General features: G+C 43.1%; 1 protein-coding gene across 1 annotated transcript in view; it reads left to right on the top strand.

Moving 5' to 3' along the window:
* LOC311493190 (uncharacterized protein) overlaps nt 1-25,460 on the top strand; it is a gene marked incomplete at both ends in the record, with an annotated part of 214,019 nt that overhangs the window by 29,083 nt on the left and 159,476 nt on the right. Inside the window, 2 exons of the mRNA XM_084551751.1 lie at nt 12,458-12,500; nt 13,992-14,226. Of these exons, the coding sequence (XP_084407877.1) occupies nt 12,458-12,500; nt 13,992-14,226 (278 nt within the window). The remainder of the gene's footprint in view (nt 1-12,457; nt 12,501-13,991; nt 14,227-25,460) is intronic.

Here is a 25,460-nt window from a genome sequence, read left to right as displayed (position 1 = left end):
TTTCTGGCACGGGGAGAGAAGGATGCCTCAGATGCTGGATGTTAGTGTGTGGGGTACAGATAAGGCATTGCACAAGTTTTGAGGACGGGATGCCCACGTCCCGGGGTATGGGAGGTGAAATCTTGGCAGCAGGACAGGTGCTAGACAGCGGAGGAGGAATAGGAGGAGGTGGTGGTGGTGGTGGAGGAGGGAGGAGAGAGAACAGAGAGAGACAGGGAATGAAAGATGAGCGAGCTCTTTTCACAATGCTGATGAATCACTTTTTGCTGATGTATCCGCAAGCAGTAAAAACAAATTTGTGTCGCCTCACTCTGCTTACTTTCTTTGCTTGTTGTACGTGAGGGGCTAATTGTTTACTTTTTTTATTTCAGTCCTTCAGTTTTGTCTTTGCGAGTAGGCATGTACTGTAAAGTGTGTGGGACACGATGATTTGAAAGTAGAGGTTAAAAAAAACAAACTTAAAAAATAAAAAAACCATCTAGGAGATGCCTGGCTAATAATCTACCCGTGCTAATCAGTTGGGAGTGTTGGCGCTCTGACACCAGGCAGCCACGCACAGTGTTGGGGAAGAGGCAAATATGTGAGCCAAATCCAGCTTGTATCTCCCGAGTAGAGCTTCATAGGAGGGGGGGGGGGGAGAGTGGGTGAAGAGTGAGGAGAAAGCGGCTTCTGTACCTTAGAACGCCTGCTTGATGCCTCTATGGGAAACGAGGAAAGGACGGCTGTTTTCCGTAACAATTGGCCTGCGAGGTGACAAAGCCGATATTATGGTAATGTCAGTCTAATCACAGACAGAGAGATCTCCTGGAAATCCTTGGCAGAGGACTGTCCTCCCAAATATCTCAGGGTCTCCCAGTGTGTGCCCTCCTCTTATAACCCCCTCCCCTGCTTCTCTCACTTTAAAGACTTTGATGATGCGTTTCTCCCGCTGGAGCAATAGCTCTCGAATGATTTGATGCATTACGAAAATCAAATGTTTATTTTTTTTTCTTTCAAATGGCAAAGTGAGTTGAATGTTCTCCGTGGTTAAAGCTACCCGCAAGGTGTATTTTTTTTAAACAACCCCCTTATAAAGGCTAGTTTTAGTCATCTCTCTCTCGTTTTAGTCTTCCAGACATTCCTCTGATTTGACTCTGTGCTCTTCCCCCAGCGTGATACTCCGTAATATGTAGCATGAGACTCCCCGCCCGTACATGTCGTTTTGACCTTTAAATGTCATTTGCAGGTGTGTTGAGGCGGCTCGCTGCTAATGCACAAATTTGATAAGAAGTTTATCCGTCCCACAATCTAAAAGGCCTGCGAGAAGGGACACCGGTGGGCCTGCTGACATCTGCGGCAAACTGACCCTGCAGGAAAGCAAAAAGAAAAAAAATATATATTGATATTATAAACTGAAAGAGAAAGTCGTGGAGAAGGCGAAGGAGACAATAGGCGAACAGAAAAAAAGAGAGGTTCAAGACCGTGACTGTGCTGAGCCAGGAACTGTTTTTTTTTTTTTTTTTTTCTGTGATGTATCCACGGCTGAACTCTCTGACACCTCATCTGCCGTGCTGACGAGACGTCGCTGTGGTTTAATTGAAGTGGGTTTGTCTCATCCCTTCTCTCCCATGATCCTCTTCTCCATGGGTCAATGAGAGGTGGGGGGAACCCCCTTGAGTACACGGCATTGGTGGGATTGCTATTTGCCTCCTACGGCCCCACTGAGAGGATGTTAGATTGAAGTTATTTTATGCTTGGCTTACCTCTCTCTTCCACTCTTCTGCATCGTATCTCCTGCTCTCTTCTCTCCCTTTATCTTTTCTTTCTCTGCTCAACTGCTCCCCCGATCCCACCATTCTTAAACCCTCTCATGCAGCAAGAAGGGAGGAAGGCATCCGTTACAGTGTGAAACTGCTGTGATGTTATGGAGGTCCCGTACTTGAATAGGTACACTTTTCCTAGTGGAGCTCAGTTGTGTCTGAAATGGCTATCATCTTTTTTTTTTTTTTTTTTTTTCGTCTCAAATGTACTGCATGTGTTTTCAGAATGAGCAAAGATCTGAGGGTGTGGGAAAGTGTGAAAAGGATAGTATACAACTCGCCTCCAAACAGCCTGTTAATATAGTGCAATGTCAAAATTGTTGCATCTGTATGTTTTTTTTGTCAAGTTATTCGAGAGTTTCTGTCACCGTCACACGTAAGAGAAAGTTTTCTCAACACTATTTGATAGGTTAAATCACATTATGTGTTGCTAGTGAGTGCGTAGAGGCACACGTCACTTTATATGTGTGAGTGCGTGTATCTGTTGGTCTAGCGTGTCTATGTGTGTGTTCCGGAGTCAAGCCTGTTTGTAGCTCTAAGTGTTGTGCGCATTAGGGGAATGAGGGTAATGATGTGAGAGGCAGTTGTGTTTTGTGCCAGGGCGACCCTGCGGCTCACACCCCATTCCCAGCCCAATGTGTTTCTGATTCTCTCCATCCCTCATCACCAGTCAGCGTCTTCTGACAGCAACCACATACATATGAAGTTAACCACCACGTGCGCGTGCACATGCACAAACTCTTACCGCGTTCATGCTGCATTCATACTTGCCCGGTAAACCCCCTCGCACACAGGCACGATAAAGTGCACATTTATTTACAGCCACATCAAGGTATGCATACACACACTTTTTAAGCTGTGTGATGGAATGATCACTCTACCTAGCTATCTCTCTCTCTCTCTCTTTTTTCCCTCTGTCTCACGTGCAAGCATACAGCAGCGTTCAACCTCATTCCAAGGGTGAAATGGTGAGGTCATTGCATAAGTAGAAGTCAACCTTGATTCGCCATTTTGAGATGCAAACATGTGGGCAGACTCGCATTCGCCTACATAAACGTATTCCGAAAAAGCTGTCAGAAACATGCCTCTGCATATTGATTCCTCTGTTGTCATTGCGATTAGAAAGATGTCTGACATTCCCCGTATTTTCCAGCTTCCACTGTGGGGGTCTGGCTGGAACACAAAGGCAAATATATGACCAAACCTTCTTCAGCACCGCTTACCTTTATGGTTCACTGCAGTAATTGGCCTAGGGTGAACATACCCGCTCGACACTGGCAGTAATGTATTTGAGAAGATATTGAAAAAGCTGATGAGGGAGACACAAGATGTGTTGTAGAATACAAAAGTTAATAATGGTGGGGATTTTGATGAATGGATCTCTAAATGTGTCCTGATATCGGTCTAAATTGCATTCTTTTGCTCACAGTTTTTTGTATTTTTAATTTATACATTCCCTCATTGACTATGCAAGGAGATTTTTCTATAGAAGGGAACAGTTCACTTTGTGTGGAGGATAGTGCATGTTCGAGAAAGCTCCGTTCTATGTGGATATAAATGTCCATGGAGGTCGGACAACACTATGAAACCTTCCAACACTGTCATCACACAGGCATACAGTAAATGTGTTTTGAGAGTCATGGACCCGACACTCATGCAATGTGCTTTTGAGTACATACATATCATTTTATGGCTGCATATATCACCCCCACACTGAGACATCTGAAAAGAGAGCATGATCTATACCAAAACATTAATCATCATTCATTGTATGTTAATAAATTCAGAATTTCTCCATTTACCATGCGGACGTCCATGCGTGCTGGAAATGCAACCTTTCCAGAGCTCATAAATCACACACACTGAGTCATCTGACAAAGTACCCCAAACACAGGCTGAGGCGCTGCGATCCCCAGGGCACAAACACGCCATCTAATGTGGCGGATTCGGAGCGGGGACCACAGCTTTCTGATGCCTCTTGCCGATACTCCACTGCCAAGCCATAACAACAAGAAGCGCTCTCAACGATCTGAGAAAGTAACGGAATCAGAGGGGATTGTGGGACGTCTGTGGCCTCCTCTGCAGTAGTTTCGGGTTCAACACAGTCCCCTCTCTGTCTCTGTCTTGCAAGTTCCCCCCCTCCCTGTTTTGCCTCTAGGGGTTGAGGCCATGTGCAAACAACAACACTTACACCCAGAGGGTTGGTTAGTGCTGCGCTCAGTGGGGAGCGGCTGTCTTTGCTTTATTAGACGTATTTCACCGTTGAAACTTAAAAGAAAAAGGTTACCTGGCTGTGGAAGAAAAAAAAAATAAAAATCCTAGGCCAGAAGGAAAAGCAGCGAGAGCATCAGTGTTTCTCTGTGCAACTATATTTATATTAGCTATTTGTGGAGCACTTGTTTTGTGCAGCACAGCTGTAATGTTTGTCAGCCATAATCCTGAAACAAAACTTTTAACAGTGAATGCACGCTTTAAACATTTCAGATAATACATTTTGTAGTTCCCTCCAAAACACAGATATTAATAAAAAACATTTTAGATGGTTTATTCAGTCCATACACAAATTGCTCTAATCTGGTGGTTCGGAGAGATTACCAATGCAAGACGGAAATCTAAGGAGATACAATAGATTCTCCTCTCCGTACCAGCACAGATGAGGAGAAACAGATTTATCGGCTACCAACTTCAGACATCGGGTAATAATGGGTGCTATTCAGGTGTAAGGCTGCTATTTGTGCATCTACACGACAGATTAAATTATTTTTAGCCTGCGGGGGAAACGATCTCCATTGTGTTTCCCTTTATGCAGAATAATCATGTCTCTTTACCTTTTAGCAAGGTGGTCACGTGATCTCAGAGCTGTATATACGTGCTTTATGCTCCAGATTAAAAGATTAAAGGCTTTGTGGCGAGGAAAAAGAGACAAACAGAAACCCAGTCAAAACCATCATATTGTCAAAAAAAAGGGTTGGAGTCGGTGTTACCGTTGTGTTGTATACATTATAAAGGAGGCCCTCTGTAGTGCGATTAGGAAGATAATGTCATCACATGTTAATGACCGGAGTGTTTGCAGTGTGCAAAAAGAGTGCCCTCTGATATGCAAAGCACTTCCGCTGAGAGTGTAGAATTGTCTGCATGTACGGAAAAGCAGTGAAAATAGAGTCGCTAGACGGTGCGGTGTAAAACAGACGGCATTATTTATCCCCCCCTTTTTTCCTTTTCTCTCATTTTCCTCCCTTTACCCCCCTTTGAGTCTCTGGATCCTTTCCCCAGCTCTCCTCTCTTGCCCGGGCCCATCCCTGGCTCCCCAGAGACGGGAGGGACGAGTGGTTATTTCTGACTTTGGAAGATGGTCGTGACTAATTGATTCGACATCTGATGGAATGTGTGTAACATCTCTTTTCCCCCGCCGCTCCAGCCTTGCCACTTGCTCAGATGAGCTGCAACCATTAATGCATTGTGCATATATTTATGTACAGTACGGCTGTGTTTGATATGAGAAATGTGTTTATGCCAGCACTGTCTGTGTTCCTCTGCAAACCCCACGTAGTGTTGTCCCTGGTAATCTAAATTATTGCTGGACTGTTTGATGTTTTCCTAGGAGAAAAGAAATTTCTGTATACCAGTGCATTCCCACTGGTCTTATAACAATGGATTATATGGCTAACACTCAAAACACTCCCACTTATGTATCTGTTAGATCGCTTTGTATTGTTTTTACATGTTCTGGAGATGTTGAACCACATAAACACAATTGATCCCAGAGGTACTTTACTGTAGGATAGCATCTAATTCATTTATTGAAGTTTAGTTTTCTCTCCTTCGCTCTCCCCACTGTCTTCCTGGCCCTCTGTCTTTGTCTTTGTGCTGTAGTTTTGGGCAGAGTCCAGAGACCTAATGAGGCGGTTCTGATGGGCCAGGTCCCACAGGTCATGAAGCAGCAGCAAGCCGCTGTTGATGCCCACTCTGAAGTACCTAATTGATCTAATCATTTAGCCGATTGGTCAAAGTAATCAGTCTCTGGTGTGTGCACACATGGGACGAACAATGACAAGTGTTTTGTGGCTGCAGGCTGGTTTCTTCTCTCTGAATCTACAATAGGTGGGTACGATTGTGTGCGCGCTTGCGAGCAAAACCGTGTCAATCGCCGAAATGCTTTGGTGAATAAAAAGTTTGGAGTTGCTTCGGTTTTGTTTGCTCATCCAAAGTTTGTGTTCATGAGCTAAATGTTTCATGACATCTTGATACCTAGAAAATAAAGCTCACACGGAGTGGATAATGTGTTGCATGTAATTTTAATGAACAGCGTAAAGTATGTTCCAAAGAAACACCCTTCATTTACATCTTCAAAGGTCTGCAAAGCAAGGCGCAATGAAACTTCCTTTATGAGGAAGACACATTCAGTATACCGTCTGGATGTGGAGAAGGCCACAAGGGAATGATCAAGTGTGCATCCCATCGACCCGCATCCTCTTCCCCATTACCCTGACATTTCATCCCTACATTTAATTCCAGGCCTTTCTAAAGAGCAGGTAATAGTGCAGAGGGGTACAGGGACCCAGAATTAAGCAGTTTTACACCGAAGGGTAATTTGGTGTGATAAATGTGCCGTCGCTGGTAACTAATAATACATATTTTAAGTAGCAGCGGCACAGCTCTGCGGCCCAGTAAAGGTAGCATCATTATTAATGTGGGAGTCGCTGCGTGTTTTAGTCAGGGTTACGGCACCAAGGTCAGAGCTACGTTTCACTGAATTAAAAGCCATTTTGAGCTATGGCACTCCTAATCAACTCGGACCTAAAGGTGCATAGCTCAGTTATAATGAGGCACCAATGAATTTAAATAAACAGCAAGATCTAGTGATTTATAAAGGCAATGTGCTATCCTTATAGCTCGTTAGCCATGACGGATACTCTTTATTCTCTGGGCCTCTTTACCCACAGGACCCTGAGCTTTTAACCAAGTAATGTCTGCCTCTATTGTCAGCGGATACGCATTTGGAGCAGGACACTTATCCCCGTCATTATGAAAAGTGGAGACACAATGCAAGAGTAATGGTAATGTATGCCATCCAAATAGGTGATTTTTCTCCTCCCCTCCTTCCGTTTTTGCGAATGTACAAACTACCCCAGAGTTTTAGGCCCCATGAATTCATCATCATATTTTCTCAAAGGGGTTTTCATATATCCTGAAAGGAAGCGTAATCCTTGATAGTAGAAATGTTTTGCATTTAAAGGGGTACTTTTGGTCGGGGAATTGATGGTGATGTTTGAGAGAGGGGGCTGTAGAGAAAGGAAAGTTCTAGTTTTTAGAGTGATCACTTATATAAATTATAATATTTTCATCAGTGAGAAGAGTCAGTGGATTACTTCAACTACTTTAAAATAATAGAAACTTTTGCAGTCAATATGCCATCATTAATATGCTGATGAGGAACTTTTTTTAGAGTAATGTGTGATGCTCAGATTTTCCATCCCCCCCTCACATTTTAAGAATTAATTCTTGAGTGTTCCCTTGTCTATTAGCAATGGCAACTTTTTTTCCTTTTTATTTTTCCAATATTGATCTGGCGGTTGCAATTGCAAGTATACCTCTTGCTTTTGTATTTCTCAATCTACAGACCCAGGGAGGATGGTTAGTACTTCAGCTGTGGCCAGACGGGGCAGCGAGGCGTGCACATGTAGCCGCCTCCGGCCGCCCCTCTGCTGCTCCTGTTGGAGCATGCCAGGGCATTAGCCACTTCATCGGGTTCTTTGTTGTCCGCCTCTCTTTTGTGCTGCCCTTGAAGGATGTTTCAAGCAAAGCCATGGCTACAGCCATCTCAACATCTTGATACAGCTTATTCAGGGGACTTTTTTAAAGAATTCATTGGCTTGGGATGGACTTTTTCTTTTCAGGCTTTTCAGGATTCAATATGTCTCTCCCACTAATTCCTGCTCACCTCGTGTTAAGAATGACTGGTTTTATCACTGTGCATTTTAAGGCATCTACTTAATTAACTTTCTTCTTTTTTAAAGATTAATTTACTGCGAGAACTGCTACACAGAACAGACTAGTAATCTACCACTGTGAGAGTAATCAGTTCACTTGTGCATGAGTGTTCTTCATACTCTGATATGTGCTGCACTTTTTTCCCTTTTTTTTTAGTATATGGCAATACCTGAGGCCTCTCTGAATTTAAATTGACACAAAATATTTTCATTTTCCAAAGGACAAAAGTGTTGACTCGCCTCCAAAATACACTTGTTTGATTTCCCATGTGAACATAGTACACAGTGACACCCAGAGCTTTCACCATTCAGAGACTCACTCACTCAGCCTCTCACTGTGTTCCGCATTTCAGAGTAATTTTCACTCCTGACACCACGGCTCTGCCTACCTGCCAATTTCTGTCTCGGTTCCTGAATGGGTGATTTGTAAAGCCATGTTCACCTCAACACTCAGAAGATTTACTCAGGAGTGAGCTTGCCAGGTATTTGAGCTGTCAGTTCGCTCTGTGTTCACAAACTTGCTGAAGGGAAAGTAATAGCCGTACTCAGCCAGTTGACTCAGCCACCTGAGTTGCTGTTGGAGTTTTAGTGGAAAACGTATGGTCGTTACTATTGATTATGAAGTCTTTGCAAAATCAAAAGCTTGCATTATTTCACTGTAACATTTTCTGTTTTATTGAAAGCTGGCTTTCTTTAATTAATGATTAAATTACAGATTTTTAAATGTTGCATGGCAGGCTGAAGGCTGAAGAGGAATCGGTGTGATCTAAAGATACGCAAATTCCTTTAATGCCTGTTTAAATGCTGCTGTCTGCTCATCTTTTGTTTTGGATCTGGGTACACATCTTCTAAGTTTTTCTTTTCGTGATTTTGCTCCCTCTTTCCCATCTCCGCGATTTGTAAACAAGATGTAGTTGTTTTTGGGGCTGGAGGTCGTTGATTTGTCTGCCTCTCCCCGTAGGTCATTGAGGTCACCGCGGCCCCGGAAGCATCAAGCTTAGAAAATGAGAAGCCCCGCTCGGCTCTCCCGCTGGCGACCGGGAGCACCCCTTGCCCGCGCCCGCCCTGATGATTAATGCCACCCCCGTCCAGCCACAAACCTTTCTGCCTCAGATAATGCCAGGCAGCAAGCGCGGCTGACACTTTTAATGTATAATTAAGTAGAAAAAGTCAGCACTGGCTATGCAAATTTTTTAAAATGATAAATGACGCTGTACAGCAGCAGGGATTGATTTGGTGTAAATGAAACTAATTAAGGAAATGTCAAACATAATTAATAAAACAGGTTTAAGCTGCAAAACATTGTCAATTGAATGAATGAGGAGGCATTGGCTCCCATTGTTCAGGCTTTATTTAGGTCTTGTGTTTAGCTTGTTCCCTGCTCCAGAATGCTCTCTCCCCTCCTCGCTCCCTCCACCACCAATTCCCTGAGAGGGGGAAAATAAATTTGCTTGTCTCTCCGCTGACTGTAGAAATTAATTGCTGAAATCTTGTCCCATCCAAGTGTTACATTCACACGCAGGACATTAACATAACTAATTTGAAAGAGCTCAAATGACTGCATAATGGAGCTCCGTCACCATGCATGACAGTCGCTGGTCATACCAAATTAGCTTGGTTTTATAATTGAAAAATCCCCCACCCCCCCCTTCTTATTTTTATACCATTTCCCTCCTCTTTTTTCATACACCTTTCTAACTCTTCCCCCGTTCATGGTATCTTTCCTTTTTGTTCTGTTTTCTTGATAAGAACAAAGGTTTTATAATTTACAAAAAGAGTGCTTGACCTATAATTAGAGAAGAGGAGTGAGGGGAAGAGGAGGGGGGAGTGCCAAGTGGTGGCGGCAGAGTCAGATCCTTAGTCCTGGTAATGATGCTGGAGACCTTGTGGCCCCCAGGGAGGCAGAAGAATAATGGGATGGGCTATTTTTATGGGGGAGCAAAGCAATGGGCCACCAGCCGCTGGGATGCTGGTGCCTGGGTATGGTGCGGAGCAGCAGGGGCTAGCAGGGGGCTAGTGGGGGGGCAAAGGAGGGTGAATACTCACCCTGCCAGATTGCAGGCTCTCAGCCCTGCCCATCAGTTCTGTATGTCAGCCTGATGCACCGCTGTCGGCCTTCGTGCCCCCACGCCAGCCGCTTCTCATGCCGCAGAGAGAGAGCAAGAGAAGGAGAGAGAGAGAGAACTGCATGTGTGGGTGGATGAGTGGGTTGGAGGGGGGTAAAAACATCTGCCACTCAGAGGAGAACAGAGGCTCTATGGTACAAGGTGAGGGTTGTATCACAGTAAAGTGATGCAGCTCAGATAAATGCACATTACTGGCCATATATACAAATTATGAAGACCAGGATCTACGGTTAGCATGTGTCAGTAACAAAACTAACCAAATCATCTATTTATTGTTTACAGTACAGGAGTTTTATATCCCATTTTGCACCTTATCTATCTAAATAAATGACACAAATGAGTGGAGATCCTAAACTGTGAGTGCTACTTGGTGTTGCGTATCATTTGACCCAAATCTGGCGTTTACAAAGATATTGCTAATAACGTGCTGGTGTGCAGAGTACCGCGGCAGACCTACGGCTGCAAATATTTTTGTGTTTTGGTTTTACACAATCTAACCACTGCTATTTATCATACTCCCACATAACAATTCTCAGGAGTTAAAGGAGCGAAAGAAAGAAAAAAAAAACAGGAAAACAAAAAGTACAAGAATACCAAAAAAAAAAAAAAAAAGTACAAAACAGAAGAGAAAACTCTGGAACAGTCACAGTCTTTATTCCCATTGCATTTTCGCTCTCATCTTTATTTCATTATTCCAGCAAGCACTCTTGATGCTTGTAAAAGTAAACCTAAACCTTGGACTCTTTGCTGCTTCTGTATCTTTTTTTTTTATGCGTAACAGTCGGAGCAGTAGAGCTACACCATCACCGACGGAGATAGGAGGATTTCTTAAAGCTATCCAGATGTATTTATTGTTTCAAAAATTAGATATGCATTCTTTGAACTATTTTAGTTTCTTATTATTCCTGTGACCAGTGAAAGAGTGCTTAGACTGATAATAAGCATAATGAGTGCATTTGGTCCAGTGAGCTGTTTGTCCTGAACAGAGCTCAAGGATATAATTTCATATGAATTATTACCACATGCATTTCTCCTGAAGCACTTAAAAGGTTATAACATACCCGCGTATTAGAAGCGCCGGAGATGAAGTTACAGTCTCTTTGTTTATTGCTTGTACTTGTTCTGTAGTATGGGAAATCACTGTAGATATATTAATACATGCAAGCTTTGCTACAATACACGAGTCCACAGATCCCTTTTTGTTTGGCACTATATTAAAAACAATTAAAACCTAGATGACTGTCAGTGTTGCACACAAGATTATTAGCTGCAACTATATCTTATATATCCTATACTATATACAGTACTGAAGTAAATCGTCCCCTAGTTTAAATATGTGGCATATTCACACAAGAAAACTGGGTAAAATACAGAAATAAAGAAACTGCATGTAATAAAGGGAACTATTGTCAGATATTACAACAGGTAATATAAGTGAAAGCAAAAAAAAAAAATATTACAGAATCTCGAATTCATTTTCAAAACAATCCTACAAACTTTAGTAGATAGTATATAACCTTTGCATTCTTGTTCTTTTGATGGCAGCAACTTTTCTACTATAAAGGCCCTAAAACCTGCAGGACTCCTCATAAAAATCAGTGACCCCCTTTTTGCAAATTTCCTCAAAGTTTCCCAAGCGGTATTTTACTTGTCATGTTCTTTCCTTTCACACATTTTGCTATAACTCCTTCATGCAACGCAACCCTTAAAATGCCAAGGGTCACGAGTCAAACATATGCAGCACGGATTACAATTTATTACCCCGCATTTGCCTGATAATTTTTCTCTTTTGACAAGCTTAGGTAAATCACGCAGCCTACTCTATAATGTATGAGGACTCAGCTGGCTTGATGAGTAAAGTCCATTGCTATTGGCTGCTACCCCTCTGGTGTTTTAGTTCCCATAAGACCAATAAGGCTTGTCTGTGTTCTAACATGACTGGAATCAGTGCAGGAACAGGTAGAGGTCCAGGTATTTATAGAAGCTGTATGCAAATGGTCGAGTGCCATGTTGGATTGTTAGTGCGGAGAGGTGACAGTTAAATACATGTACATAGAAGCTGAAATATATAGGCCTCTCCCTCTCTTTGAGACAAGTCTAATCAGTTAGGATCACCTCCTCTCCTCATTTCATTTGAATATATTCAGCTTGGACTCTGACTAAGGAAGTGTCTCTCCCCTCCCATGTATATTATTCCTTCACGCTGAAGGCTCATTATTTTACAGCAGGGTGTGTGAGAGGCGGCCCCAGTCTCTGAACTCTCTGTCGAGGCTGTATTAATCAAACTTCACACAGCGGGAAAGGGTCCACCCGCTGACACGGCACTGCTCACTCTACACTTCAGGACAAAAGGGAAAAAACACACAACCTAAGCTGTTCCGTGAAAAAAATCTACAGCTTTTGAAGATTTCCACTTTTAATTAGTCTAAAAGCAATCATCTTTCCAAAGCTAATTCATGTCCACAAAGAATTTTCAGATGATGGTGCATTTCGGCCAACATGTCTTATGTTAACATTGTCCTCTTCTTCCTTCTCACCACAGTGGATAACAAGATCTTTGCATGGGGAAATGGCACCAGTGGACAGTAAGTAAACGTCAGAAGTAACATTATCTATCTTGCTTTGACAGTATGTGAAGGATGGGAATGAGTAGTGATACTTAAGGGGACTACTCGGGTGTCCATGAAACTATCCTGGCTTAGTTTTGCTCTGCCCATCGGCCATTCACATGTCTTATTGTCCTCTGACAGTTACAGCTGCGTATTAAACTGCAGAAAGACACTGACCAACAAATGAACACAGACAAAGATAAGTTGTTTTTCTCCTGATGAGCTTCCTTGTTAAAACTTTTCCAGCCAAGAGCCAGTCTGGCTATAATGACATCTAAAGGCCTGGGGGCTGCAGTGATTCAGTGGCCCTCATGTACTCAAACCGCCGCATGGCAGACCTCAGAGAAATACATAAAAGAAGCAAAGGCATCACTCCTCACTCTCATCATTTCCCATTGTCCCTTAGTCTCCTTCTCTCAATCTCCATTTTTCTGTCTGTCTCGTTCTCGCTCCTCATGATGCTTTGACCCGTCTAAGCAGGTCGGGGCTCTCTAGTGGGGAGCTTATAGTTGGAGGAGCCTATAGTTGGAGCTCCTCAACACCCACTTACAGAGCAAAGGGTGAGCATCTCTGTTACACAACTGGCACTCTGATATCTGAAAATTCCACCGCTCTCCTGTATGTCTCACTGGAGGCGAGAGAGGAGGAGAGTATGAGGGAGCTGTGTAAATTTAAACTGGCAAACTTTCTGATGGAAATAGCTGTGACCCCAGAGTGGTCTTGTCTTGAGTTGAAGCATTGTTGTAATCAATACAGCCTCTCGTGGGGATGGCGGGCGAGGACCTTTCGTTCCCCGTTTGTGGAAATAATGGAGAAGACTGTTTGTTATTTTTCCCAGACATGCCGCAAACTAGCAGATATGGCCGGGGCATTGCAGGTTATGACGCTGGCTCAGGGAAACAAATACAAAGAGGAGCATTTTATCAAGAAGCAAACAGCAGAGCTCTGTTTGAAGCTGCTGGGAGCTTGCAGGTCACAGGGGTGCTGGGGCTGCGTTTGACCAGCTCATCTTGAAACAGGGTCTTGGATGTTCTTTGTTCGCTCACACTAGGGATGCCGAGACACAAACACAACTCTCGGCTAAGGCCCTAAGTAAAGTCATTTGTGCAGCTACAAATTGAGTGAGGTTCGGTTATTGTTTCTACCACTGGAACGTAAAACTGACCTCAGTGAGATATGCCTGTCGGACATGTGTGACTCTTGTCTATGTACCAGAAAGACAACACATAAGTATAGCTGCTGCAGTGCAAGCTAGAAGTGGCATCTGCTGATATCTTTAAAACATCGCGTAAAAATGAGAAACACAAACAGACAAAAACACTTAGATTTTGTTGGGCTGCTTATTTTATACAACAGAATATAAAGAATGTTGCACATCAAACCTTCCCATAAAATGTTCAGATGCTCTGCACTCGATGGAGAACGAAAACTCAAATAGTATTCTGTCTCTTTTTTTTTTTTTCCAAGGCTTGGTGATGGGGAGAAGACGGTGAAGGACCAGCCAGTGGAAGTTGCGTTGCCACAGGAATTGAACGTCCAGGGAAGTCGCGCAGATGTGGATGTTGTCAGTATAGCCGGTGTAGCCTGTGGAAGCAGACACTCCTTCGTTTGGACTGAGACTGGGCTGGCCTACAGTTTTGGGAACAACTTTTATGCCCAGCTTGGCCACGACTTCCAGAGGGCTGACTTCAAAGAGCACCAGGTATGAAGATAGTGGCATCTTTATGGTTCACATTAAAAATCAATACATCTGAAACGAGTAGAATAGAATAGAATACAAAATTACGCTTTGTTGGCTTCTATCCTTTAACAAGGTCTGACATTCTAGCAGACATACTACCGTTGGCAGACATTGGAACAATTACTATTTATTTTTTCATCAGTTTTAAGTTTTTATATATGGTTGTTTCCTCTTCTTCATGTGTTTTAAGAATTGCAAGTTTCAGTGCTCACTAAGTGTACAGGGTATCAATATTTTTCTGAGAATGGACCCCCTTATACCAACAGTAACATATGAAGTTGGGAGTTTTCAAAGCATAGATTCCCTCTGATTGGCAGTCGGCTGACCAATCATAAGACCAGTGAAGGGTCAATTAACACAAGCCTTATTCAGACTTGACATGACACACAAATGGGACACAAACCCGAATTGTGCAGTCATCACATCAAAAGCAATAAGACTTTCTCATGACCTCTTAAAATATCTGCTCAGTCGTTACGGTATTAGTTTTTAATTCACTGCTGGTGGTGACGGTGATGTGGCTGGTGGATACCTCAAGGGCCTGGATGGCTTTTTGTTGGTTGCCTCTCTCAATCTCTGTCCTTACATGGGTTACTATACAGTAGCACTGAACTACACAAATCCTAAATTAAGTGCTGTGGAATCGAAATTGGCTCTCTTGTGAAGTGTTCCACTTGCATTGGAGCTTAATTTTGCCTACTCATATCATTTGATTCAGTCCCCCATTCCCTCCTTTGCTCGCTGCAGCCCGTCGCTCCCTCTTCGTTCTCATGCAAAATAAGCCCATTTACCGCAATGTGACAGCGTCTAGGTGAATGATTGCCACTCAGCGCTTGATATATGGGCATGTGCTTCTGTGTGCATGTGTGCTGGATATATTTTATTCCTAACAGATTTACCCAGTCTCTTGCAGTAACATTAGTTCGTTGTTACACATTATGTTTTTTTCCACACACTCATATTGTAATGGATGGGTCATAAAAAGTAGCAGTGTGAGGATTTTGGTCCACTCTATTACTTCTGCCCAAATATTGTTTTCATCACCACGCGTCTCCTGCGCTGACGTCACGACGGAGAGTTACTTTTAAAACTTCTCTGCTTCCCTGCGTAGTCATTAATGTCTCATTTGTCCTTTGGAGTTCTTTCTCATTAGTTATTGTTATTTATGATCACGCTGCTGTTTTATTTTTGTGTCGTCTGCTGCTCCTGTGGTCCGGTTCCCACAGTTACATTAGACAAATTCCCTCAAGAGAGGCCTTAGACTTTATAGAAGACTCATGCTGGAGGACAGAAAGCACCCAGCCACCTGGCAGCGGTGTCAAAGCCCAGGGGCCAAAGCTCTTACCTCTCCTTACTGATAAAGGCTATTTGGATCTGCATGACTGCACCCAGCCCTCACACATCTATCTGCTTAAGCAAATGATACTGAAAGGGGCTAATGCAGCAGCGGTGGCAGAGAATGTGACCTGGTGCTATGAGTATCCCCGTTGCTCTGTGTAGCCATACCAGTGGCCTCTGATTGCCCCAGGTGGAGACCCAAATCTGGCCCTCTTCCTTGTATACCAATCTCCTGCTTCTTTCATCCATTTTGCCTCCCTCTGTGCATTTTTCTTTTTTCTTTTTGCGGGACAGAACAAGCTGCCCCACCTCCACCTACCCTCCAGTCCCCATACTATATGATACTGGCTATTGTTGTAAAGAATCTGTAGGCTGGAACAGCCGGCTTCACCCCTAAGGCTCAGTTTCTCCTTTTTGTCTGAAATGGAGTGGTAGCAGACCGCTGAGATCTAAGAAACACTATATTCTGTTCTTTATTGGCCCGGTGATAAGGTGTTGAGATTCTGCTCACACCTGCGAACCCTTTGTTCTGGCCCGCTATGGTGTTTCACCAGCTACAGACAAGGTTAGACAGATCTCCTATTTAATGGTTTGATTGACATTATTTTAATGCAACACCGTAGGGAGCTTTATGTCTGTGAACGGAAATGAAAGTTAATCTTATTTTTCTCCCCTCTCATGTCTCTGCCCCCTCTCTCTCCTCTCATTAGGACAATGACATTGTCATTTTCTCAAGGTTTTGATGGATGTGTTTGTATGCAGATAGGACAGGTCCTCTCTGGTTAGCCATGCCTTGCATTATATAAACAATTAGATAATTTGTGGTAGTTATTGTGGGGGCAAGTATTATATACCAGAATTCTGTCTCTATTTGTATGAATGAATTTTGTATTCATGTCATAGCGCAGTCTCTGTGCAGGCAAACACCTCCTAGCTGAAAATCTAATACCCATTCACTGTATTTCTACAAACTAGGCAAAAAGCGACCACAGGAGCAAGAAAATAAACTCTGTTCCTAAGTGTGACACGTGTGCAGCTTGAGCTTGGCACGGCATCTGTGTTCAGCCTGGCTGCACACAACTTGTTTGAATGTCATATTTATCCCTGTGTTTTGTCAGAAAATTAACTTCCTGTGAGTTTGCGGCAGAGCCGAGCATATGGCCGCAGCTCTCTGGAGATGACAGCCTAGCGGAGCGGGAGCTCGCCGGTGCCGCTGCCCTGCTCTGGCGGCAGATGCTCCGGGCTTCTCCGCGATTAAGTGGAGATCATCACTGTTTTCTTTGAGCACCGCTGTGCCTTGTACTCTGAAGTGTTCCGTTAATCACTGCCTGCCTCCCTGCCTTTTCCACACAAGCTGCCAAAGCTCTCATTAAGTTTGAATCTCCCTCTTACCGCTCGATACGTTGCGTGTCTGAGTCTTAACAGTCGCCCCTTTCTGCACGTTTGTTACACCTGCTTTGTGGAGAGACTGTAAAAGCCACGGTTGTGTGCTTCCTTCTTTTACTAGTGCTCGTGATTCCATTCGTATTCCTGCTGTTTGTTCATGTCTAAGGCATTGTGTACATCCTGTAAAATAAGTGTTACTCTTTGAGCTACTGAATGTTTTCTCAGGTTAGTACATGCTGATGTGGTCTGTATTTGAGTCTTTCCCCAAGCGTTAAGATACTGCCAGTACAGGCCTCTGAGGAAAACTGAGCCTTTTCTACTCTGTCTGTTTTTCTGCCTCCTTCGTCTCTTTCTGGATATTATTTGGAAACGCTGCAAGTCACATTTTTAGCTGTCAAACATCACCCCGTGCATAAATTGAATTTAAAGAATGAGAATGTATGTAGCCCAACTCTAGTCTAAGAGAAACAAAAAAACAAAACAAATGTAGCCTTGGTTAGCCCCCACCGTCTCCCAACCCCAGGAACATCCAGATGTGTTGTAAATATCTCCTACACAAGCAGCCATCCATTGTTGTTGTTAAACATTGTGACACGCTTTAACCCTGATTGATCTTGATCTCCGACACAAATAATAATGTGATTACAGGCTTTTCTCTGCTTCTGTCTTCGCCGCAGTGGAAAATAACATTAGATATTTCCTTTCATGTTAATCGCCTTGGTTGGAAGTACACCTCAGTGCACCAATAGGCCTCCGTAATGCTTCCTTTCTTCTAAAAAGAAAAAAAAAAAAAAAAAACCCGTCCAAAATAACCTATTTGCAGCACACCCACACACACATCGCTTAGCGCTGTAACACCGTTATTCTGCACCTATCAAAGCCTGGCTTGCTTGTCCTGGTGCAGCGATCATTCCCCCACAATAGCGGGATGGCATTACTGCGCCTTTGAAAGCATTTGCATGGCAAAGCAATAACATGCACCTTGTAAATAAAGGAATTGATCCTGTTCATCGCAGGTTGGATTTCCTGGATAAAGCTGTGGGAAATGATCCGCGTGCCATCTCACATCAACATACAGACTCTGTTCCCTCAATCCTAAAGTTTACTGCTTCTTAATCTTGTCTGTCAGGCAGACACACAAAAATGTACGTGGTTCCCTCTGCTGCGCTGGTTACTTGGCAGACAGCTGATTAGTGCCAGTTTGCCTCTTTTCCAATATGTAGATACCCAGATAGAAAGCTGGACCTATTCATTGAGCCCCTGTACCAAAATAGAAATTTCCGTTCTCAATCAGCTATGTAGAAATTGGTTTGCATTGTTGCAAGAGGTTGATTAGTGACGTTTTGAAGAGGCTCTTGAAATGACTCTCAATTCAGTTGACAGACAGCTAGTTGAACATTCATTCTGCCATGGGAGGTCAGCAATAAGGAATGTTTTTTTTCCCCCTTTATTATTTATTTATAATTTTTTTAATTTTACTCATGCAGCACACTGTATGAGTGCCATGCATTTCTGTCCTCCGGGCCTGCATATTGTTATTCATCACAATAAAGGTTTATCTCATCTACTCGGAATTAAATCTATTCACAACTGTACAAATTGCCGCTGTGCTCTTGGCAAGGTAGGACTAATTTTGAGGCGAGGAAATTCCTTGTCAGGAGCAGCCAAGGGAGAAGGTGTCAGTTTCGTACCACAAGTACACTAACGGCTGTGCGGGAGCATAAGCGTTTGCTGCGCTTCAGTGATGGTGCGTTTGATTTCAACACTGACCACCGGTGATGCCAACCCTGTAGTCCTCATATGAGGTGCCTCTTGAGACACAAACATAGACAGGCCTCCCCCACATCTCTCTCAGACTGATGCTGCAGAGGGAGAGACACACACAGTGAGGAAAGAGAGAGGCTGCCAGACAATAAAAGTCGTTGTACGGTATATACTTCTCTCGCTCGTCTATTGTTGCACTGCAGTACGTGGGAACTCGGTGTGGGTGTACAGCGACCTCAGCTACTATACCCATCTCCCCTAGGGCACCTCAAAGGACATTTGTTCTGTTCCTCCTCTAAGGCCTTGGGCTTTGCTGCAAAATGAGAAACAACTAGGAGATGGAACAGAGGGGAGGTAGTCTCAGCTGTGCAGGAAGGCTAACTGGTGCCTGTGGAGATCCTGCATCTTTTTAAAAGTTCCCATCTTTAGGTCCACAGTGTTGAAACTGTGTGTTGTGATGACTTCTGCTACTCTCTGGAACTGTACTTTCTACCATTAGATGCTATGCAAAGTTTGCACTTGGAAATGTGCATTATTTTCTCAGTGTGAATGAGAGAATATGATGCTTGTGACCTTGTTTCAGTTTGAATCATATGCCCCACTGTTTCCTAATACGCCCCTAGTGTATGTAATGCTGAAAGCACATTTATTACACATCAATAATTCTGTACATTTCCTTCTGGAAAACTAATTCTCATAATAGGATTTTGTCAATGTGATTTGAATAATGATCTCAAAACATCCCATTTTAGGCTACTTAACTAAATAGAATATTACTGATTGCAACACTTATCCATGGTAGGGGTTTTGGTAACCTTCTTTTCTGTTTCTTGCCAACAGCCAATTTTCTCTCAATTAAAGCATGATATTAGCACTCAGTAGGGCATAAACAGAAATAACCGTACACTACTGAATATCACGCCTTGATTATGAGCTTAAGAGTGGGTGTACAGATGGATCCAGTTTCTATACTCCTCATAGAGCGCTGGTGTTTATATGTGTCTGCATATGTGTCTGTGAGAGAAATGGAGAGAGAATCTGTGCCTGCCTGTGCAGGAGTTTGTGTCTCTTTGGCAGTGGGAAAAGCTGGAAGTTTTCAGCCCTATCCTCTTAAAACCTCTGGAAAGGGAGGGTGGGGGGGGGGCGGAAGGGAAAGCGTCACAGGTATAGTACGGAGAAAAAGTGTATCGTTACATTGAGAGCCAGTCAGTAGTGATGCCAGTTGGCCAAAGTTAGCAGGAAGCTGTCCTAGTAAATGGCAGCAGCTGCTCGCAGTTCGAGAGAGCATGTCCCAGTCAGAGGAGAAAAGCGATGGCATCTACATTAATACTACCTTAATGGCCCATCTGGCGCTCCGTAGGGTCCCTGGCTGCGCCACCGACTCATAGGCGTTTGACAGGCAGTCTCCAGCGCACCAGACGCGCATGGCATGCCAAATGGCTGGGAGACGCCTCCGTGGCGCACAGATCTGTCAAACTCTCTGACGCTGTAGTCACACAGGCAAGGGAAGTTAAGGCAAGTTTTCACACGTGATTGGTTCTTGACATGGATGGGGAAAGGGAGGGGGCAGGAGGAGAATGACTGGCTTGTCTATCTCCCTCCTTCACTCCCTCCTCAAATGCAAACACACACATGTGCACGCTCACGGGGCACGCACACATAATCACAAACACACACACACACTCTCCATAGTAGATGCTAAGTCGCCATGACCAGATTAAACCTCAATGAGAAAGCCAGGTTAAGATTAGCCAGTGGTGGATTCACTCTGCTCTGATGGCAAATGGAGATAACAAATATTATTTTCGCTGCGAGTCACAGCCTCTCTCTGTAAACAAATGCTGGAACTAATTGCTTCATTGGAAGAAATTGTGGAAGGTCTTATCAAAACACCACAGGGGGTTTCTGGCTATAATTGGCATAATTGGTTGATGGAGCAGGCTGCAGTCCATGATGTGGCACAGTGATGCACTTTATGGGAAATGAGTGATCATGGCTTTAGGACTATAGATTGCCCTTTCAGATGCTTAAAGATACGGTACAAGAAGCGATTAGTTAATATGCAAACACAGGACATGGAGTCTAGCGGGGTCAAATAATTTAAAATGTTGCTTGTTTCTCCACCTTGTGACTGAAACCATCTGCTAATAACATGCAGTGGGAAGGGTGAAAGAGAGACCTCGGTCAGTGGATGAGCTCAGCCAAATTCCTTCTCTGCCCTATGTGCCCGGCCTTTCCATCAGCCCCTGTTGAGCTCCACAATACTGGCACAGTGGAGGTTTCTCTCAGAACAGGTCACATTCTGCAGTACGCAGCAGAACAGATCACAGTCCCAGAAGTCTGTAACACACTGCTGATGGGGAAACTATGGTTTCTTTGTGCATGAGTAAACTACGCAGAAAAGTACAGCAGGAGTACTTTAAAACATTCGCTACCATTCTTTTGCACACTTTTCTTAAGGACATTTAGATAGATAGCAGCTGTTCAAAAATGGAACGGAAGGTTCTTTAGAAAATACATTTCAAATGGCTTATCCAGTAGGTAGCCCCAGAGGACACCTCAGGGATAAACCTTAGCAAGAAAGGAAGATAGAGAGGGGGAAAAAAAGGGAAATTGGAACGAAGACACAGGCGTGACTAAAACAGAAGAAATAGGGAGAGAAAAGGTATCCTCTTAACCTGTCGTCGCCTCTTCAGAAGTATCGTGGCGCTCCATATCAGCATTCACGCTCTGAGCATTTCGCTGTGTTCTGTGTTTATAGAAAAGGCGTAGATCTGCTGATGTCTCTTGCCCCAGTCTCATATTTAGGCAGCTGGTGCAGCTGATTACAAAATGACTATCACTTTAGTTTAGTTGCACCTTATATGGTATTATTAATGTTTAATGTCTCATTTTTACAAGTATATCAGTGTAATAATTATTTACCAAAATGGAGGAAAATGACGCTTTTTATTTTAGATGAAACACACAGTATAAGCCAGTAAAATTCATGTTAAGGTGAGGTCAGCTGGTCAACAGCTGCCAAGTTTTATGTGCAGGAAGGTGAACTGCAGAAATGGAGCATGAGAGAGACGAGATGAGAGCTGAAAGAAAAGAAGAGGGGAAAAAAGAGGAATCAGCAAAATGGGTTCGGGGGCTTGAGAGAAAAGAGCAGTGGGAACTCTTCAACTTTCCCTCTCATTCCCAGATGTGTTGTAGGCAAGCCGTAGCCTTTGAAGAGCTTGTGGCTAAATAGGCAAAATATGAACACACACAGCCTCCACTCTTTCTCACACACTTCTCCTTTTCCTCTCTCTTTCCTTTGCTCCCTTTCCCCATCTCCCTCTCTTTATCTTTCTCCCTGGGCATCTCCGTTCCTTAGTGGCAAACCCGGCTGCGGGGTTTATTTGGTACTGAGAGTGAACCTTCACTGGCTCATTCAACGGCCAGCTGCACAACGCACAAACACGCCATGTGCACTGCACTGTTTCTCCTGCTAACTTTGATTTAATTTACTGCTGTGCTACTTTTCATGCACATTTACATAGGAGGTCAAAATGGGTGCAAACGGGATACAAAATAGCCCTCTGTTGTTAGTAGTTGCTGAGATTTCAAACAAGAAATTCTGTTTAAATGAGATTTCCTTTTTAGCAATATCAAAAAAAGGACAGGACCCTTTCTCTTACTATTTCATGCATTGCAAGCCACACTAAAGCCACTAGAGGGAGCTTATATTATGCTGTGTTCCTTTATAACAGGACTCTGTGTTATTGTGCTGTTGCTCCAGCAACGAGGCACAAATGTTCCTCATCAGCTGTCCAGCGGTTTCATGGTTCTGATGATGTATGGATCATGACCTCTAACCCAGACAAGAGACACAGACGTATATTAGTGTGAGGGGCTATTGCTTCCTTTCAAACAAACACAATAATTGCTTCTTGCGTGTTTCTGTGAACTGATATCTGCTAGTGCGAGTCCATTTGTGCACGTGCAGAGGTGATAATTCCGCTGTTGTTCAGAAGCTTGAGTGTGTAATGACAATAACGGAGAGCATGCCCAGGCGTGCTTTCAATCTGTTTCCCCAAATGTAATGAGTCCGGGCTGAAGTCCGGTCATCCCAACTTGATCAAAAACGGGAGGAAATCTGCAAATGATTTATTATGTCCTGCGGAGATTCATCAGTTACACATGTCACAATGATGCTGAGCTGAAAATTAAAAGGCATCTTTCGTCACCATTATTTTCCTAATATAGATGGAAAGTGGGAGCATGAAAGCATTTCAGTCAGAACAGTAGACGAAATCAGTTTTGTCTGGTTCAGTTTAGAGCAGATTCCTTTTTATTTGATCTCCTCCATCATGTTTTTAGGGTAAATGAATGAGCGATCTTACTAAAGCTTTATTTCTAAACTTGATTTTAAAAATAGTAAATGTTATTATATTATTTAATTTATCAAGTGAATGTGCTGCATTTATCCGTTTGTATGCACCTATAGATACACATGTACGTGTATCCATACCGTCTGTGAACTTGTGCCCGCTTGTGTTTCGTCAACCTGTGGAAGACTAATTCATATTGCCAGTTAATCATACTCCTCCTGTATCTGTCCCTCCCTAATGGGACTGGGTTGACACGACAGCACCTGAACTGGAGTCCCGGAGTTGTCCTGCCATAACGCTGCAAGATCTTCGCTCTCACATTACTAAAACAGGCTTGGCCGATGGGATTCGCCATACTCCGCGCTTCTCCAGCTCCTCCTGGCCTTTTCCTGTGACAGGGCTGCCGATGATACAGATCCACTGTGACATTTTACATTGTGCTCCCTAATTGCAGCAGCTGATAGTGGGATGTCTCACCATACAGCTGCATATTTCCTCTTTTTTTTTTTCTCCCCCTACTCTTTAGCTCTGTTTTTTTAATTTAGTTTGGGGGGGTGGCTAGTACATTGTGCTGTACTGTACTGACTAATTGCATTGTTCGCTTGCTCTCTGATTGTATGCCATTGGGTGATTTTCCCTTATAGACAACTATATCTGCAACTATATATTTAAAAATCATTAACATACACAAAACGTTAATTTTACATCTTTATTTCCAAACTGTACACGAGTGTAAAGCAGTGCCCACTGACAAAAAAAGTATTTTGTTGTGGTGTTTTGTCCTCAAGCGTTTCCCACAACCTGCGGATGAAAGCCAGGATAAACCTGTGTGACAGATGCAGCTCTAATTATACAGTTGTTTTAAGACTGTCAGGTTGCGGCAAAAAGGGAGCCAGTCATTTGGGAAAGTGAAGGAGGAGGGTAGTGAGCAGGAAGAGGAGGGGTAGAAGGGGGGACAGTTTGATGGACGGACATTGTAACACCAGCATCTGGTGATAGCTGCAGCTGCCGTATCGTTTTCCCACCGCCAGCTTGCCAGCTAAATAAATATTGCCACGATCTGTCTTGTACTAGCAAGTGTAAATTACTTTAACACGTCAATAACTAGTTTACAATGATGTTTTCTCCCGCCATTTCAGAGCATATATTGATTTCACATTGCTGGTAAATGGCACAAGCATTGTTTCCTTCACCCTGTACTTTCACATAGACTTAGAATGAACTTGGGAGGCAGAGTAAAGAAAAATGGAAAAAAACAATATCAGTCATGCTGTTATTCTACTAAACTCAATTCATCACCTTAAACATAGCCATTATGATAAAGACTGTGTTTTGTTTGGTGTCTTTTTTTTCTTTCTTTTCTTTTCCCTTCACCTTTTACATTTAATATGCGCTTATGTGTATAAATAGCTCCAGTGTTACATTTAAAGCGCTTAGTCTCTCTATTGGCATCATGCATTTAATGTAGAAGAAAAAATTTTATCCAAAAAATGTGCCTCTTAGTTTTTCTTGCTTTCTTAAACAAAGCACAATATGATTAGCGTATAATTTTAAGAGCAGTATTACCATTGCAGTGTTGCATTTTTAAAGGTTTTGTCTGTCAATTGTGAGTAATTAGACGAGGAAAGTCGCAGGGAAAAAAATAAATGACAAAAGACAAAGAAACTAGAGACTGTTCTTCAGAATGTATAGCTCCGATTGAATCTACATGGTTATGGATGTGCACATGTGTGCAGAATGAAGAGGGAGCATGCACGTGTTGTGCACCCAAGAAGCGTGTCTGCAGGAGCGCTTACACTTACTATATTGTCTCTTTTCATTCATATGGGCTCCTCCTCTCGAGGACAGATGTTGGGAAACCCACAAAATCAGAGCTGAAGCCGCACTGTAATCACCGCGATTTTAATCAAGGTCTCGCATTGTGACCCACTTATTTTCTCACTGTGCTGATTGCACTGCAGTGCAGTGACGACTAGCATTACGAAACTGCAGCCTGTGATTAACCTTCACGTCATATACATGCTCCCTAACCAGCGTACAGCGAATCCTAATCCCAAAATTACACCCACTTGGACAGGAAAACCTCTCCCTTTGTCAAATTTAAACATTTTCCTCCCTCATCCTCCCATCTTGATGTGATACAAAGATGATGGCTGCTTCCTGCATATGAGCAAATTGTGGTGCGTCTGAGTGTGTAAAGCTACATTCATATATTTCAGTTGGTTATTTATTTGCGATGTGTCACCTATTGTCTTTTTCCTACAGTTAAAAGCATAGTATATGATAATAAGATACATATTTGTCGAATATACATAATGTTATGAGATTTTGTAAGAATTATAACATATT

This window comes from Chelon labrosus (assembly GCF_963514085.1).
Source record: "Chelon labrosus genome assembly, chromosome: 9".
NCBI classification, from domain to species: Eukaryota; Metazoa; Chordata; class Actinopteri; order Mugiliformes; family Mugilidae; genus Chelon; species Chelon labrosus.
This window is presented reverse-complemented; position numbering and strand designations above follow the sequence as displayed.